Below are 18,598 nucleotides of genomic sequence, written 5' to 3'. Positions count from 1 at the left end.
AAAAAACACAGAAAACACAAGGATCTCTTACCTGCTGCTTGTTGTTAGGTGTGTACGGCAGCATGGTAGAAACATGGAACATGATCTCATAGTCTTTGTATGTTGTGTACAGAGAATGGGTTCCAGTGGAGTCAGCTACAGTTAAAAAAAAAAAAGAGAGAGACAATTCTAAGAATAGGAAAAAACAGCTCATTTAAGAGAGACATCTCAAAAGGGGGCTGGGGACAGAAAATGATTTAGGATGAAAAGATCCTAGACAAGAAGATCTGGTATAGGAGTTTTTACCCATCTTTTATACCTGATCCCCCTTTGGCGGTCTAGTGAGGCCTATAGATTCCTTCTTAGAAAAATATTTGTAAATGCATAGGTATAATAAAATATGGGCTTCCCAGGTGGGCTCAGTGGTAAAGAATCTGTCTGCCAATGCAGCAGACATGGGTTCGATGCCTGGGTGGGAAAGATTCCCTGGAGAAGGAAATGGCGACACACCCCAATATTCTTGCCTGCAAAACTCCATGGACAGAGGAGCCTGGTGGTCTGCTGTCAATAGGGTCACAAAAGAGTTGGACACAACTTAGCAACTAAACAACAACAACAAAGACAAAATACATAAATTTCAACAGAAATCAATGGATTAGAAAATATTGCTATCAAAATAATTTTAAAATGATGTAATAGCATAAGATTTCTGTGAAAAGTTTTACCAGTAGGTCTAATAAATACTATAATTTTGACCTAGTGAAGTGCATAAGCAGTAGCTTGAGTCAAATCACAGGTGGAGCCTATACTGCTGTGATTTGTTGCCTAGATTCATAATTGAAGGTAATGCTAAATTTCAACTAGAGATCAGTGAAAATAAATGTAAAATTATTTCTCACCCGAGTTCACAGACCCCTGAATTCTGCCCACAAACTTCAAGTTCAGGATCTCTTTTCCAATACTTTTGACTCAAGCAGGAGAACCATTGTTTTGCTCTTAACAAATAGATGGAAACTTAACAAGATTGTAACACTGAGTAACAAAGGTATTATAGCGAGGTCTAATAGTTTAAGACTGCGTGTGTCTGCGCTCACTTTCCTTATAAAAAAAAAAAACAAAACAACCTTGACCTCCTTGACTTTTGTCAAATCAATGCATCTGTAAACACTTGGAAACCAAAGAGAATTACTAACTGTCCAGTTAAAGGGAAGTCTCTTTAGCCATAAAGCACCTGGACTTAACAGGCAAAATGAACGGAAGTGCATTCATTCTGGGGAAACTCAATCCTCCATCAACCACATTGTTGAGGAGCATTTTAGAGAATGATGCAGCAAGTCAAAGCCTCTGGCATGTACCATAAAGCAGCACTTCTCAAACTGGAGTGTACCTGGAGTCACCTGGGGTGCTGCTTAAAAGGCAGCTTCCCATCCCCCATGCCCAGAAACACTGCTCTGTAGGTGTGGGGCTGGGCAGAATGATCTATTTTAATAAATACCCTTAGGGGACTTTAACGCAGTAGCTGTACCGCCCTTAGGCACTGTTCCAAGAATAGACCATAACAGCAGTTTGCAGAGATTTGCTAAGATATTCGAGAGCCCTGAGTTTCAACCTTGAGCTTCTTAGAGGATCTTAATTTTGAAGAGGGCATAAAATGCCAACAGTTGTAAAATCAAGATAAATGTAGAATAAAGCAAGGATTACTTTTGAAAAACTGCAAAAATAAGCACCAAAATGTAACTCCCCAAGAAATATATCTTGTAAATGTTAATGATCACTACCACAAAAAACTACAAATTCACTACAATAAATCACTGACCAACTTAAGACAGGTCTTGAGTATGAAGAAGGTATCCACTGTTAAAGACTCTTGATATAAATAGCTCCAGAACTGATAGGCACATTTTACAACTTTCAAGTCAATGTGTCAACCTGATGAGTACTTATGTGTGTCTCAAGTCAATTTTAAGCAAAATTAATGAACTAAAAAAGATTTTTTATTACATTTTGTTTTATATGTCTTTCTAATTCTAAAGGCATTACTGTCATGAAAGAAGAGTGAAGATGACCCTGAAGATAATTTGTTTTATATTTATTGTCCTTTCTCTCTCTTCTACACTTGCTGCATTTTATACAACAGATGCTATATGACCAGTCTTCTTCTGGGGACCTTTGAAAATGCCAGCCTTGCTGATAATTTTAAACAGTTTGGAAGCCGTTTTAAAACTCTTAGTGATGAAACTGGGGTCAAAACAATGAAATTTTCTTCTCTGAGAAGAAAGGAATTCCAAAATCCTGAAATTACTATGTATACAACAGCATTGCTAAACTTTATCGGAGAAAATGGAAAATGAAGGTTTGTTATATTCTCTGAAGAATAAGGCATTGGAATTAAACAGAATGAAAAGGAAAGAAAATCACAGAAGATGATCATTGCGACAAAAATCTTTTTTCCTCTGGTTGAAAAGAATATGTACTGAGTAATTTCTAAAGGGAAAATATGCTTATAGAAGAGGGATAAAAAGAAGATAACGCTCCTTCATATGTGTATGGAGCTTTAAAAGTTAAAAAATAAATTCAGGCATCTTATAGGTCATCTTGATAATCAGGTGATTGGCCTCCAAAGTATACTACTAGTGGGTGGTGTGTATCCGCTAATAAGGTCAGCCCTCTACACTAAGTCATAGAAAGTAAAATTTCTAATATTCAAACTAGATGATAAGAAGGCACTGAGTAATTGAGGAATGATAAGAATATTCCTTTCAGCTGCTTTGAAAAGGTGTAGATAAGTGAGAATATCTTACAATAGGCACTTCTATTTAAAGATGGTATGTATAGGTTAATAAGTTTGTAGAAGCAGTTTCAGATATGGTTAATGTCATATTCATTCTTGACTTCTCTTGGTGAAAGTCTTTTGCTTTAAGGGGGATAAAACTTGGATGATAAAGGTGGATGTGTACAAATCTGAGTCAGGAAAAAGTAATTCGACTTTTACATAATCACTTCCTGGTCACCAACAGATTTGTTTGAGTTGAGAAAAGCTAGATAAAGGAAAACAAGCCTAAGGAATCTGATTTTGTGCAAGTTCCTAGTTTTAAAATATTTACGACTACAAGGAGAAAATCAATCTCATGAACTAAACGCAGGCAGGCTAAGAAAGTCAACAGAATGAAGAAAGCTTAAGCTCAGTTTGTGAAGGTCCTCACCATTGTAGAACACATAAAATGCACAAGATGAAATCCCAGACAGGTAGTGGGACGGATTATCATCCATAGTTTGAAATACCAATAGAATAATCATCAACCGGCTGCTAAGGACCATCCATTTAAAGACTCCAGCTCTCCCTAGTACGTGAGATCGCCTCAGGGTTTGGGGATGCAGAGGTCAATGCTTGGAAGGAACACAGTCAGGAACAAGTGTTGACACCTGGAACACTGGCATGCATTTAAGATGAGACACGCATCTGCCCTTCAGTATTACTGCATCTACTCACTAACGAAGTATTTGGAAAAGCAAGAATCCCATCTGCTCTGGTATCTACCATATTTACTTGGATTTTCTTCAGTGCATCTTTAACCATCATCAGGAGGTGGCTTCACTGAGGATGGGAATAGTCTGTAACACCACCCTTTGCCGTGACAGGAGAATTCACACTGTGTTAATTCAAGGAAAGTGCATGTGTACATGCCTGGAATCGAAGGCTTCTTAAAACCACTAACACACTGTGAGAAAAGGATAAGCAATGATGTGGGGTGCGTACCGAAGGAATCAGTCTGTTTTCTACACACAGAGCACTTTGCAAAATACCTGCAATTATCTGGATTCCAACTTGGAAGTAAGACGATATGAATTCCAACGTCTCCAGCATCACTGGAGAAGGCAATGGCACCCCACTCCAGTACTCTTGCCTGGAAAAATCCATGGACAGAGGAGCCTGGGAGGCTGCAGTCCATGGGGTCGCTAAGAGTCGGGCACGACTGAGCGACTTCACTTTCACTTTTCACTTTCATGCATTGGAGAAAGAAATGGCAACCCACTCCATTATTCTTGCCTGGAGAATCCCAGGGGCGGGGGAAATCTGGTGGGCTGCCGTCTATGGGGTCGCACAGAGTCGGACACGACTGAAGCGACTTAGCAGTAGCAGCAGCAGCCAGCATCATTTGCTAAATAATCAGAGACAAGTCACTTTACTTCTCTGCCCCTCAACATTCTCACTGTTGTGAGGATTGAGTGAAACAATGTCTATGATAGTAGCCCATAAAAGATGCTTAAGAAACATGCTGATTGGAATTTAGAATTTTATGCAGTTGAAATAAAAAGTATAGCTGCCTTAAACAGAGCATTTCAATTTCTTGGCCAACTGCATCTCAGAAACACTCAAGAGAAAAACCTGATACTATAATACAGTTCAAAGTTAACAAGGTGAAAAAACTTTTCTTCATTCATCAGTCTCTACAACTCCACACGGTCCTTTAAATGTGCAAAGCGTTTAAATAATGCTAGTTTTATTCTTTTATTTATCAAAGGTTAAATATCCGAAATACAGGATTTATTTTCTTCATGAAAAGTCTTACATCTATTCTAAGACCCTGAAACTCAGTGATCATTATAACACTGCTGAAAAATGGGGGAAGCAACATGAATTCTCTAAAAACTGTGGCAAATGATTCAAGGCAGAGCTCTGAAGGAATGCTTTTCAAGAGTTTCTAAGTCTCCTGCATGCTGACTTGACAAACGCACCTTATTCAGGAAATAATTTCCCAAATAATAATCCACACACACAACTTAAAATGAGGGTGGTCTCCAGCTTTCAAATAACAAACTGCTTGGTGGGAAGCTTATTTTAGTACTTACTGTAGTGGGAGGGGATGGCAATTATCTAGAGGTTATGCCATCCAAATAAGGAAACAAAAAAGGAGAAAAAAATTCACTCTGGAAAGATTTTTCACTGCAGAACTGTTCCAACCCCTGACACAACTGTAGCTTGTTTGCTGGAAGTCCTTAGTTATGAAATGGGAAATTGGGACTCTGTACAGAAAATTGGGAAGAAGAAGAAATGGTTCAACAGTTTAACCAAACCTTCCTTTCCTAAGCCTCTTTCTTTCTCCAAAGCACTAAACTCTGAATAGTGACAAGTGGAGCTATCTCATTAGATCGCTTGAGTAATTTTAGCCCAAGGGCTCAAGAGAGGGGATGACACAGCCGCAAAGCACAGCTCTGGGCTTCACTGTACTTAATTCTACATTTATGCTTTCTCTGAATACATCATTAACCATAACACTAGGATATGGTCTCCCCCCTTAATACTTAACCTTGGGCACCCTAGTTAATCTGAAGAAGCCTAGTCTGTAAAAGGGGGATGACTGGAATCCAGCAGAGTTTGTGGAGATGCACTGAGATGACATATAGAAAGTATCTAGGACTTTGCTTCTGGCCATGACAGCACTTGGTATAGGACCTGCTCTCCTATTGTAAATAAATAGAAAAATAAACAAAATATCTGAAACAACTTTTTTCCCCTCAAGATATCTTACAATAGGCAGCACTGGATAGTGATCTTGGAGGAAGAAGTATCAAAGGAGATGAGCCTTATGATCCTACCCAGCTTTCTACCCGAAGGTACTTTCAAAACAATCACACAGAGTAGGGATTTGAAGAGAGAAGCCAAAGTATGCTGGAGGTCTGGAAGGCTGAGTTGTGGCTGATATTTGCTGGGCACAATACTGAAGAGGAGGAAACTACACAGTGAAAGAGGCTCAGATATCTGCACAGGGGTCCCCTTGAGTCTTGGACTGAATATTAAGCTGCACAAGCACAGAGCGCGGTTCCAAAAGCCAGGGAAAGAAAAAACATCAGGGTGCATCATGCTGGCTGTAGTTAATAACACTATACAGAATAGCTAAAAGTTGCTAAGAGAGTAGATCTTAAAAGTTTTCATCACAAGAAAAAAAAAATAGGTATGGTGATATATAACTAGACTTATTATGATGACCATTTTGGAATATACAAAAACACTTGAGTCATTATGTTGTACACCCGAAACCAATATAATGTTGTATGTCAATTATACCTCAATTTCAAAAAAAGAAAGAAAAGAGAAACTATTGGGGAAATAACTACCAGAGAATTGTCAGCCAAACAATTCTCACAGTTCACACAGGGCTGGAAGACACTGAAGTTCTGACTAGCCATAGTAGAGATACTTGGCTGAATATGCTGGTATTCAGATGCAAGAAAAGTCATGCCTTAGTAAGAGCAGTAAATTAGCCAGAGTATAGACTACTCACGAACTGGAGTCAAGACTACTGGGAGAAATATCAACAATCTCAGATATGCACACGATACCACTCTAATGGCAGAAAGTGAAGAGGAACTAAAGAGCCTGAATATTCACCTCTCACCTGATGTGAAGAGCTGACTGACTGGAAAAGACCCTGATGCCAAGAAAGATGACGACAAAAGGAGAAGGGGGTGGTAGAGGATGAGATGGTTGGAGGACGTATCTCACTCAATGAACATGAGTTTGAGCAAACTCCAGGAGATAGTGAAGGACCAGGAAGCCTGGTGTGTTCTCAAGAGTCAGACACAACTTAGTGACTGAACAACAACAACAAAAACTACTCTTTTTTTAAAAAACTATGCTTTAAAAAAGCATAAGAACAAATTCATAAAGATCAAACTGTTCTGTAACTAACTTAATTGCCTACCAATAATAAAACAACACTGTTTAAAGAAGAGGACAAAATCCAGATCCTCAATGATCAAACATTCACAATGTCCAGTATCCAATCAAAAATAACCAGACATATGAAGAAATAAAATTAACTAAAAAGCATGAGAAACTGTTAAAAGGAGACCCCAAATGACAGAGATGATGGAACTAGCATGCAAATAGTTTGAAACAGCTATTATAAATACATTCAAGGCTTTAAAGGACATGAACCTAATGAGAAGAATATGGAAAATATAAGATTACTCATGAAAAAAAAAAAAAAAAGCGGCGGAGGTAGGGGGAGGGGGATGGAGAAAAGAAAAGAAAAAAGAGAAAACCCAAATGCAACTTCTGGACTTGAAAATCACAGCATCTGAAATAAAAATGTCACTAGATTGACTAACAGCAGATTAAGAGACGGTGGAAGAAAAGAAAACACAGTGAACTTGAAAATATTAACAGGAATTTCCCAAATATAAGCATGGGGGGCAGGGAAGGGGGAAATGTTACAAATTAAATCACAACCGGTAAGTGACTTAATATATGTCTAATTGGAGATTCAGAAGATGAGGTGCAGAAAAATAAAATGAGCTTGGCAAATAATGTTTGAATTTGATTAAGACTACAAATCCACAGATCCAAGTGACAGCTACACTGTCACACAGAGAGGGAGCGATCCTTTAGGAACACATGTTCTGGAAAGCGTCTTCTCTTTTTAAGCATTATATTGAAAGAGTTTAACACAATTTAAGATTAGGTAAGAGGTGGTAAGATCATCTCACAGCACACCAAACAGTCTCATCTCTGGGTGTGTCATGGCCAGCAGAAGGCTGCTGGGGTTTGCAGGGGCTGGTTGATCCCTATGTCTTTTGGTCTATTATTGTTTAATACCCCTTTAAGTGATGATGCTAATAGTCCTTCTCAGCTGGGAGTAAGAGAGAGAAATATGCATACTGTCTTCTTCAAGCTTTAGAGTGGAAACACTTTCCTACTTTTCAGTGACTTCAGGAAATGAGCCTCTGAAAGCACAGAAAAGGAACCTGTGAACCCTCCTTTTCAGGAGCTATGCCTCAGAAGGTTACAAGGAGCCATAAAGGAGAGTAACTCAGTGAGAAGGCACCTGTCCTTGACTAATGTATTGCGTAACTGTAAAATGTGCCACCAGAGGCAGTTTACTAATCAAGGTCTTTGCACTTATTGGGATATTGGGGCAAAATGTGCAAAGTGCTTATTCGGCTTATTCCACTGCCTTACATGATGCCACATTGCTTAGGAATGGCCCTGCTATCTGCATTTCTCATATTGTCCTTTCATCAAGAGATGGCTAGGAACGTGTAAATACACAAATAAATGGACTCAATGGACATGAGTTTGAGCAAAATCATAGTGATAGTGAAGGACCAGGAAATGATAAATAATCTTACCAACTCCGATTCTGACCATTCATTGATAGAATCAAGGCTCTTATTACATTTTCTTCCCAGACCCTTTTAATAGCCCTTTGCGGTAATTATAATTTACATAACACAACAAACTGGGACAATGTGAATGAATTACAGAGTAAATGTCAGAATACGTTGATAAAAAGAATTTAAGGGCATACTGAGATTTAATATTTTCTGCAGTCGCAAGCAGAGTATGGAACATTAAAATAATATTTAAGAGTCTAGGCTATTTATGGTTTTTCATAGGCTCTCTTGCATGTCGTTTCCAAGTTGGCAACAGCAAAACCATGGCAACAGGAAATTCTTCCCTGCAGTGGAGTTTATGAATGCTTTTCTGTTTTCATGACTTGACTCCTTATTTAATTTCCTGTACAGAAAATCAGAGTGATTACTATAGACTGCAATACAGATGTGCTAATCCAAAGACCCTCTCAAAGAAAAACAGGTCACAGGTGTCTATGGATGGATATTGAGATAAAATTTTAAATTTGCTTCTACACAGACACACAGCAGAAGTCAACATACTCTAGATACTTGAGAACCTAACTCTTTTATTAACCACCTGGGAAAAGGGAATGGACAAACCTCTATGTTCACGAGCTGTAGATAAACAGACTGCTGCACCAGTGTGATTTTAATCAACACATTTCATGAACCAAAGTAATACCAACGCTAAGAAGCCTGTTTGCTTGGCGACTAAGTTAGACTATGAACAGTAAAAACAGAAAATGAACAAAAATATCTCAAGACAGTAAAATATGAAAGTGATTAAGAAAACCCTACAATGGCTGACTACACAGATATGGACAAGGATTATGAAATGAGTTAATGAAAGTCAAGACTTCTGGGGCTTACAATCAGATGGTTGGTAAGTTGCAGGAGTTTTTAGTCACTCTAACGTTCAGCTAAATACAGTGAAGCATATGTAACACTATCCAGGAGGAATTCTGCACGATCTCCATCCATTGCTTCCTACCTCCCACACTTCTGATAACACTACTTTTTTTTTACACTCCAATCCTAAATGCTTTGATTATGGTCTTCAATTGTCTTAAAGCCACATGCTCCGAGACTGGCTTCCTCTCCCCCATCACCAGCGGTATTCTACACGTAGTGGCAGTGTTGTTTTAAGGGTAACTTAGCAGGCGAACATCAACACAGCAGGAGGACAACAAGCCTGGTAGGAGGGTATAAGTATTTCTTACTTTTGGTGTCCAGCTGCGCGCGATACTTCTCAAATCCTTTGAGCCGAACACGTTCTCCCAACAGCTGGAGGAATTCCTCAAAGGCTGGGCCGGCTGATTCATTGTTGTACATCTCTTCTTCCGTGCTCTGTCCAGCTTTGCAGTACATGATGCCTACTTTCTGCTGATAGTTCAGCTGTGAAGGCAGGCGATACAATGCATATAAATACATGCAGATCCACTCTGCCCACTTCAATGCTAGTAAGTCCTGTAGGGCACATGCCCATCAAGTAGCTAACCTCTTTCTTCTCTTGAAATCCTTCTGCTTTTGTTCTTCCCCTTTTAAAAAAAGGAGGCCTTATGAATTTAAAAGTAAAGGTCTACTTTACAAAAGATGCCTTGGAAAAAACCACCTAGTTTTACAACACTGTGTTAGTTTCATGTGTATAGCAAAGTGACTCAATTACGCACACAGATACTTTTTTAGGTTCCTTTCCCCTATAGGTTATTACAAAACACTGAGTTCACTGTGCTATACTGTAGGTCCTCATTGGTTATCTATTTTATATGGTACTCGGGATATGTTAATCCCAAACTCCTACATTTATCCCTCCTCTGCTTCCCTCTTTGGTAACCGTAAGTTTACCAAACAAACTTTGGTAAATAAACAACCAAGTTTCTTTTCTATGTCTGTGGGTTTATTTCTTTTACAAAATACACTTTAAACTGTTTTGTACTAAAAGCCCATTAAAGTTCTTTTAAAATTTTGGGAGGTAAAATTGGAAAAGACTTATCTCCCAAGGCCATTTTTCCAATACACTAAGTTATAAACCTTGGTTATACCTTTGTGACGGCATGAGCATCATCAACACGGTACTTTTCAAATTATTTTTCTAAACAATGAGTCTCTAGATAGAAAATTTAAAAGGGGCCTCATATGGCAAATCACAATTAAAACAAAGCATTCAAGAAATTTAAATATAACATTAATCAAAACATTTATTCATCATTGAAAGGTTTAGCCATCCTATAAACAAATTTTAAAGTTGCATTAGTCATTTAAGAAATGAATTTTTATATTAAAATTTAGACATTTAATTCTCCATTGAAATCAGGGCAATTCATATTCGTGAAGCCTATTTACAGACTAGCACTGCAACAACTGTTATCAATAAGTTTTCATCTCATAAAAGGGGGGAGAGCAAAATTTTAATAGCTAACGTTTACTGAATAGCCACTATCTGCCAATCACTGTTTAGTGATTAAATTACATTAGCTTTCCTCACAAAAGCCTGCAAATATTACCCCATATGACCAATAAGCAAAGAGAAGTTCAGAAAAGAGAACAGTTAGAGACACACAAGACCATAAACTGTCAACCCTGTGATTTGGCTCTATTCAACATAACCAGGATTGAATCAGGCTTGTTTTGCTGTATTTCTGTCACTCCAACACATGTCCACAGCTCCGTATTTGCAACTCCACAGTCGAAAGGTATAAACCACACTTAAGCAAACATATTTGGCGGCAAAACTTCCTATGAGCTGACAGGGAATGCTTCTAATTTATTCCTTTCTGTGAATATTCATATCTTTGGAAATATTCATGTGTTTGATGGTGGGGTGCTGCCCCAGATTCCGCTGGAACTCGCTCTAAGTGCATGCCTTTTATTACCCTTCTAAATCTGGGCCTTTCTGAATTTTGAAATGTATCTGCTCCTATTGTTTTACACAAAGGACTGAGAACCTAAACAATTCTTTTCAACTTTCTCAATCAAATGGTTCAGAATGCTGGTTAACTAGAAAACCTTATCAGGGAACTCCTGCTTGCTTTAGCCTCTTCTCACTAACTAGATGACAAGGAAGGTTCAGCAGCTTTTACATGACCCGTGGACAGGAGAGCTGCTTAGGAGTTCTGTAATTGTGCAGAATTAACTCTCCTCTGCCTACTCCAGTGAGTGCATGGCAAAGTTCCACATCTGAAACTTTCAAGTAACTGTGTCTACCGATGTTGGAATTTTTTTAAAATAGCATACAACCTTGCATTATCGCTGCTTCATTTTAATTATTAACAGAAACACTTTTAGGATTTAGTTCATTTTTTTTGTATGCCATATGCAGCTTAAAAAAAAAAGAAGAAGATAAGAGTAAAACCTGCCACATGCCACTGGCAGTTGGGCTCCTTCAAAGGTCTGAATGTGACTAACAGAGGGGAACTCCCACAGGTGGAGCCTTCATCTTGGCTTTCAAATTAAGCTGAGTATCCCATTAGGTCTCAACAAATAAAAAAGTAGCAGTAGGCTCTCTTTCTGTTACAAAAGAAGTCCTTAACACAGCCAGCTCCTTACTGTCTCCCTGCAGGGAGAGCTACCAAAGAAAGGAAGCAATCTGGAGAAAGGAAGGAGCTTGGAGTTATTTGCTATTTGGCTCTGTGCCTCCCAGATCAGCCTTCTCATGCAACAATGTAAAACAAAAGTCACCTTGTTCAGTGGAAAGCATCTCAGTGACCCTGGATTTGTGGGTGGCTTTTTAAACTTCTTAGATAAAGGTCTAGGATTTCACTGCGCAACATTCAAAAGGACTCACTTATTTATAAATACAAAAGAGCTCATTTTGGAGAGAAGATAAGCACGGACACTTTCCCCAAACCACTGCAGGAGCAGAAGGCAAGCACAATGGGACAGTGTGCTGCCTTCTTCAGGCGGGTTTCTCACATCCCGGTGACTCCACCCGCAGACAGAACAGACTGGTATTTGCTTGTTGTCAAAGGAAAGCTCCTTTAAGAGGATTTGGAAATTTGTTAGAATGTCAAATTTCCTCCAGTTTGAAATGGTGCCGAATGTCAGTGCTCCATCCTTGAAGGTGATACTATGACTGTATCCTTGGTTTCTGCTGCAATGGAATCAAGGTAGGTGTCATTCTCTGAACTCAGGTTCTGGGAATCCTTAGTTAGCAACCTTGTTCCCTGCCCAGAACATGAGTAGTTGTAAAGGAGGAGTTACATAAGTATGCTGCTGCTGCTGCTAAGTCGCGTCAGTTGTGTCCGACTCTATGTGACCCCATAGACGGCAGCCCACCAGGCTCCCCCGTCCCTGGGATTCTCCAGGCAAGAACACTGGAGTGGGTTGCCATTTCCTTCTCCAATGCATGAAAGTGGAAAGTGAAAGCGAAGTCGCTCAGTTGTGTCCGACTCTTAGCGACCCCATGGACTGCAGCCCACCAGGCTCCTCCGTCCATGGGATTTCCCAGGCAAGAGTACTGGAGTGGGGTGCCATTGCCTTCTCCACAGTATATCCTACTCTGACCTTTATGTCAGTAAATTTTAATGGGAAGTTAAAATTTTATCCTAATTTGGGGCCTAAGTATAATAATGAACATTTCAAGAGAAAGAGCAACTGGAAATGGAGTCAGAGCTATGGTTTGGCAAGGGTTTGAATTGTTATGATGTTATATAAAACAGGATTTTTTTTGAGACACAAACACATCTATGAATAGATAATACTTTCCTGCAGTGATTAGAATAGTTATGATGATGCCACAAGCCACCTTGGAAACAGGCTGGGTTTATCCAACTGTTTAGGATTTTGCTTTCGGATATTCATGGAGTCATGCTCCACAGTTCCATGCTTGCATTATCAACTCCATATCAACGGTTTACATGGAGCACCGAGGGAAGTGTTTGGACTCTCAACAAGTGTTTGTATTGTAAAAAGCGATTATGGTCAATCCAACAGGACCAAGACTCTGTTTGAGATGAAAGTGTCTTTCAACAGCCACCAAAAGTGATATGGACTCCCACAGCTGGGAGCAACAGTACTCAGGGCTGCTCTCCTTCTCATAAAATAGGCACTGTAACACAGAATCATAGAAGCAGGTACAGCACAATCTGGCTTATACAGCCCTGAGTTCCTGGAAAGATGCATGATATCGTCAGGGCCCTCCATCAATAGAAACAGGTTTGAATAACCAAGTTCTCAGGGACTCCTTAGGTTCTGTACTTTCGCCTCTTCTTCCTGACATCACCCCCAGAAGGCAGCACGGGGGACGGCACAGATGGTGAGAAAAACCCCACTTCCTCCTTTCTTACAAAACCTTTTTAAATTGTCTGCTTTAATCTGGGGATTTAAAACTTTTACTATGAGGTGTCTCATCATCTAGCAGTTCTCAAAGTGTGGGCCATGAACCCTTGAGGGGTGTTTGAGCTTTGCTCTGGGACAGTTAATTGGAAATAATCTGATCCTTTCAGTTTTTCCTTTTAAACGCATAGGTCTTATCAGAGTACTGTTTAATTTGAGAATAATCCTGTCCCATTATTGAGGCAAAGTCATTCTAAGACTTTACCCAATGCCATGGGAACTATGAGGTTTTCCAGACTACCTGTTGAGAGCAGACACTGTTCTCAGCTAGGCAGAGGTCTGAGGATTTGCCTCGCTCAATCCTAGGGTGGTTCCTACCCTGGCTGCAAATACTTTCCTCAAATACTCACATTTACTCTGGTGGCTCAGATGGTAAAGAAACCGTCTGCAATGTGGGAGACCTGGGTTTGATCCCTGGGTCGGGAAGATCCCCTGGAGGAGGGCATGGCAACCCACTCCAGTATTCTTGCCTGGAGAATCCCCATGGACAGAGGAGCCTGGCAGGCTACAGTCCATGGGGTCACAAAGTGTCGGACATGACTGGCCGAGTAAAGCACCAGTATCCAGCTCAGCAAATCCTTATCTCCCTGGACTCACATCTCAGTCTTCACTCAGGGAGACCTCTGGGCTTCGACTGGGTGGCCCCTCCTGGCTGTGCAGCCTGGGAACTCAGGCTGAAAGCTGGTGTGATTTTTACTATTCATTTGGTTCCCATTGTCTTTTGTTGCCTGACTCCAACATCATAAAAACCACTGTTTCATTGGTTTGCCTAGTTTTTAAAAGTTGTTTCGGATGGAAAAGTAATCTAGTTCTTCTCTTTTAATCTTGGCTGGAATTAGAGATCTGCCTCCATTTTCAAGTCATATAATTTCTGGACAGTAAACTGCATCTGTTTGAGGCATATGGTTTAATGATTTCTAACAAACCCGCACTCAAATCAAAATACAGAATATTTCTTTCACCCCAAGCCCCCTGGTTCCCAACTGCTGTATATGCCTGTATCAACCAACAATCACTGCCTCAGACAATCACTGTTCTATTTTTTTCCAACTGTAAATTTGTCCGTCTACATTTTTAATGAGTATTTTTGCTAGATAAAATTCCTAGTGAGAATTCTTCTTTTTCAGCATTTCTAGAAATGTGGCTTCTACCTTTTATGTTTTACAGCTCAGGAAATGGTTAATTTTAATCCAATTGTCTTATATTCTTCTTTGAATGTACTTTTTCCTCTGGCTATTTTTAGATTGTTCTCTTTTTAATTTCAGCAATTTTTACTACAATGGACCTATATCTGACTTTCTTTGTATCTACCCTGCTTACCATAGGCAGAGTTCTTGACTCTGTCTTAACTTGTGTGTGTTTCATCAGTTTTGGAAACTTCTCTAGGGGTATTTCTTCAGACATCGATTATGTCTCCAAATACTGCTTTAATTTCTCTTCCTCTTTTCTGGGAATTCCATTACACGTATGTGTTCACTATGGCCCACATGTCTTTTAGGCACTTTTCTGTATTTCTCATGTTTTCTTGTCTACATTATTCAATTAAACATTTTCCGGTAACTTCATCATTTTTCTCTTCTGTTGTATCTAATGTGCTCTGTAAAACATTTGCTGAGATTTTTAACTTCTGGGGTTTTCTTTTTTCCCCCTCCAGTTCTAGAATTTCAATCTGATTTTTTTAAAAGCAAATCCAAGTTCTCCAGTGATCCTTGACCTCTGTATTTTATTTCTGCAGGTCCCATGAAATCAATGAAAACTCTAAACAGTAGCCACCTAACTTTTAATCTGTACTTTGGCCACACTTTAGCCCCAAGCCTCTTACAAATCAGCAAATGCCCCAGGAAAAACATGCTGCAAAATGATTTAATTTTGTTGAACCCAAATTTTTCAATTATTTCTTTTCTAGACCAAGATTTTGATACAATATATAAGAACTCTTCACTAACCCTTAGGTCACAGATTTTCTTCTATGTTTTTGTCACAGATTTTTAAAGTTCTACATTTCAACCTATGATTCATTTAAATAAATTTCTGTATAATGTGTGACGTAGGTCAAGTTCATTATTTTGTCTATGTAATTGTTTCAGCACCTTTGTTTGAAAAGCCTGACTTTCCTCCACTGAATATTTTTATACCTTTGTCAAAAATCAGTTGGATCTATTTGTGTGGGGCTGTTTTCGGTTTCTCTATTTCATTTTTTATTGAAGGGCGATACATGGTACTGTATTTTATTTTCTGTTTCCCCATGTTCATCAAAAGAGATCCAATTGATGTTTGTGAGTTGATGCTGAATCATACAACCATGCTGGACACAGCCTGCAGTTCTAACAAGTTTCGGCAGATTTCCTGGGGTTTTGTACACACACTATCACGTTATCTGACATAGGCACACGTTCACATTTCCCTTTCCTTTATCTACGTGCCTTCCTCTTCTCACCTTATTGTACTGACTAGACCTTCTAGCACCAAGCTGAATAGCAATGGTGGCTGTATACATCTTTGTCTTTACCATTAACTCTTTAATCAACTATGATGTACGCTGCAGGGGTGTATTTTGTTTTTTAATCCAGTTGAAGAAGTTCCTCTTATTTCAGTTTTTATTGTTTGTGGCCATTATGGCTTTTCTCATCCCAAGATCCCCAGCTGGTCTGCATCCTTCTTTTCACCTTTCACGTTTGCTTTACATACATTGGCCATACTTAGCAAATGCATCTATTCCATGCTTCTAGAAGCAAAAGTCTAAACCTATTTTTCAAAAGCACTGATTATTCGCAGTGGGTAGACTGATCTGAGACAAGTTATTCTGCCATTAGATATGAAGACCTTGCTCATTTTTCAAATCCTCACGATTCATATTGACAGCATTTACTTTGGTTTGTTCTTCATAAACATGATAACTGTTTTAACTACTTTCTAAAGATTTATCACTGTACTGTCCTCCAAAAGAATGACAAAGAGACTAGAAAAATTCAGTGTTGGGAGTGAAAAAAATGCGAGTTAGAAACTTTATCCTCATTGGAATTTACTAACAAAAATCAAACTGCTTTAAAAAACGACATATGGATACTGGGTAGGAAAATCATTTTTTAAAAAATCTGTCTGAAATGCTGTCAAAATTATTTATATACATGTACACAGATTCTATTTTTATCTTTGGCATAATGTAAAGGAAATATTCTAGACACACATTTTGTATTCTATACACATATAAAGGAAATATTCAATACACACATTCTATATAAATATTCTATAATAATATGTTTTGTACAAGTTCTCACAAAAATAGAAAGGTTCATACTGCTATTAAATTGATGATTTATGTACTTGTATTGATTTGATATTAAGATGAATTTCAATTATATAGGAATAGGCTCTTCATTGCAGCACTGTTTGTAACAGTAAGACTGGAATCCATCTCAATGTCTATTAATAGAGAAACTGGTTAGATAAACTTTGGTACAGCAACTAAACAGAATATTATGCAGCCATAAAAACAATGGGAAAACTTCCTGTGTACTGACATAGAAAGAGCTTCAAAATATATTACTAAGTGAAAATGGAAATGTGTATAGCATGTTATATTTTGTGTAAGAAAAAGGGAAATAAGACTACATCTGCATTTTTGGTGTATCTGTATAAAGAAACATCAGAATACATAAGAGACTATAACAGTGGAAACTAGAGGGGAGAAGAGAGCTGAGAGATAGGAACAGGGTAGAAATGGGACCCTTCGATGTAAACACTTTGATTTTTGGCCCATGTGAAGGTATTATTAATAGCGAAACTAGCTTTTTATTTTAAAGCTGAATTTAAAACACAATTCAGTTTAAAATCAGGAAGATTGAAATATCTACAATCACTTCCTCGGTCTTTTTGGATTGTGAACCAAAGAGTCCTTACTGCAGGTCTTAGCCATGCTGAGATCCTTCACTATAAACTACAGTCCTACTAAGCCAAACGTCTTCCAAACACTACTGCTTTCAGTCATATTAATCATAAACCTTACCTTGGAAAGGACTCCATTCAGTCACCCACCCCAGCCTCAGCCAGGCAAACAGCATGGATGAGCCCATGCAGAGTAATCATTACTTGTGTGCAGACAAGAGAAAGAGACCAATGCCACGGGCTTCTTTCCCTGATCTGATGACTGTCACGTATATTTCTTCCTGATAATGTACATATGGAACCCATCTGGTGGCCTTCTGAACTTTACACATGTATTAACTGATATCATAATCTAGAAGAAGATCAAAATTTCAGGAGTGTTGATTGTTTTGCCAAAGCTTCATTCATAGACAATGTTGTTTTCCCTGCGGTTCATTCTTTAACTCCAGATGCCTGAATCAAAGAGGAAAGTGGCTGGTCAAACTCATTTATCATCAATAAAATAATGCACCAGGGCAATGAACAGGCTAAGTCAGCAAAAAATTTCATTTATTCCCTAAATCAAAAGAACAGCACTATTCATTATCAAATAAAGATTGCTTTTTTCCTTATATCTATTCTTGAGATGTATATTGCAGACCTAATTAGATATGATTACTTTACCCCTTTAACTTCAATAATTTGAAGGGCAACATTTTAAAGAACAGAGAATCCAATAAATGTTTTCATTCTTTATATTTTTAATAAGTATCTAGAAAAACAGTGGAGATATTGATTTAGATAAAATCACTACTATGAACATGAAACTTGACATTTCCTAATGAAAACAGGTCTTCCAATTTTCTCTACTGCAGACTGGCAATTTTACTTTATTTTTAAGTTCTATTCTGATCTTGGGTTTTGCATGTTATACTTAATATTAGGCTCTGTAGCTGGTAGCAATAAAACCTGGAGCCATATTTCCAGTTCCTTCTCCTACTCAAGGGGAGAGAATGGGAAGATGGGGTGTAGAGTGTACTGGGTAAGAAAGCAGACTTTGGAGTCTGAATGCTTGGATTTAAGCATATCCTAACTGTGATCTGGGGGGTCCTTCACGCTCTTTGTGCCTCAGTACTCTTGTCAGCAAAGCAAGAATAACAGCATCTACATCAAAGGATTCTAAGGATTAATTAAAATAATTCATGTAAATTGCTTCACAGTTCCTGGCTTAGTCACTGCTCAATAAAAAAATATCTATTTTTATAACTGCCTGACACTCCTG

At 38.6% G+C, this 18,598-nt stretch overlaps 1 protein-coding gene across 12 annotated transcripts in view; it reads right to left on the bottom strand.

Moving 5' to 3' along the window:
• Positions 1 to 18,598, bottom strand: part of SIPA1L1 (signal induced proliferation associated 1 like 1) — a 521,546-nt gene that overhangs the window by 86,876 nt on the left and 416,072 nt on the right. For all 12 annotated transcript variants that reach the window (XM_070797798.1, XM_070797796.1, XM_070797794.1 and 9 more), the window contains 2 exons: positions 9,339 to 9,513; positions 32 to 135 (listed from right to left, as the gene is read on the bottom strand). In XM_070797798.1, the coding sequence (XP_070653899.1) occupies positions 32 to 135; positions 9,339 to 9,513 (279 nt within the window). The remainder of the gene's footprint in view (positions 1 to 31; positions 136 to 9,338; positions 9,514 to 18,598) is intronic.

This window comes from Bos indicus, chromosome 10 (genome assembly GCF_029378745.1).
Source record: "Bos indicus isolate NIAB-ARS_2022 breed Sahiwal x Tharparkar chromosome 10, NIAB-ARS_B.indTharparkar_mat_pri_1.0, whole genome shotgun sequence".
NCBI classification, from domain to species: Eukaryota; Metazoa; Chordata; class Mammalia; order Artiodactyla; family Bovidae; genus Bos; species Bos indicus.
This window is presented reverse-complemented; position numbering and strand designations above follow the sequence as displayed.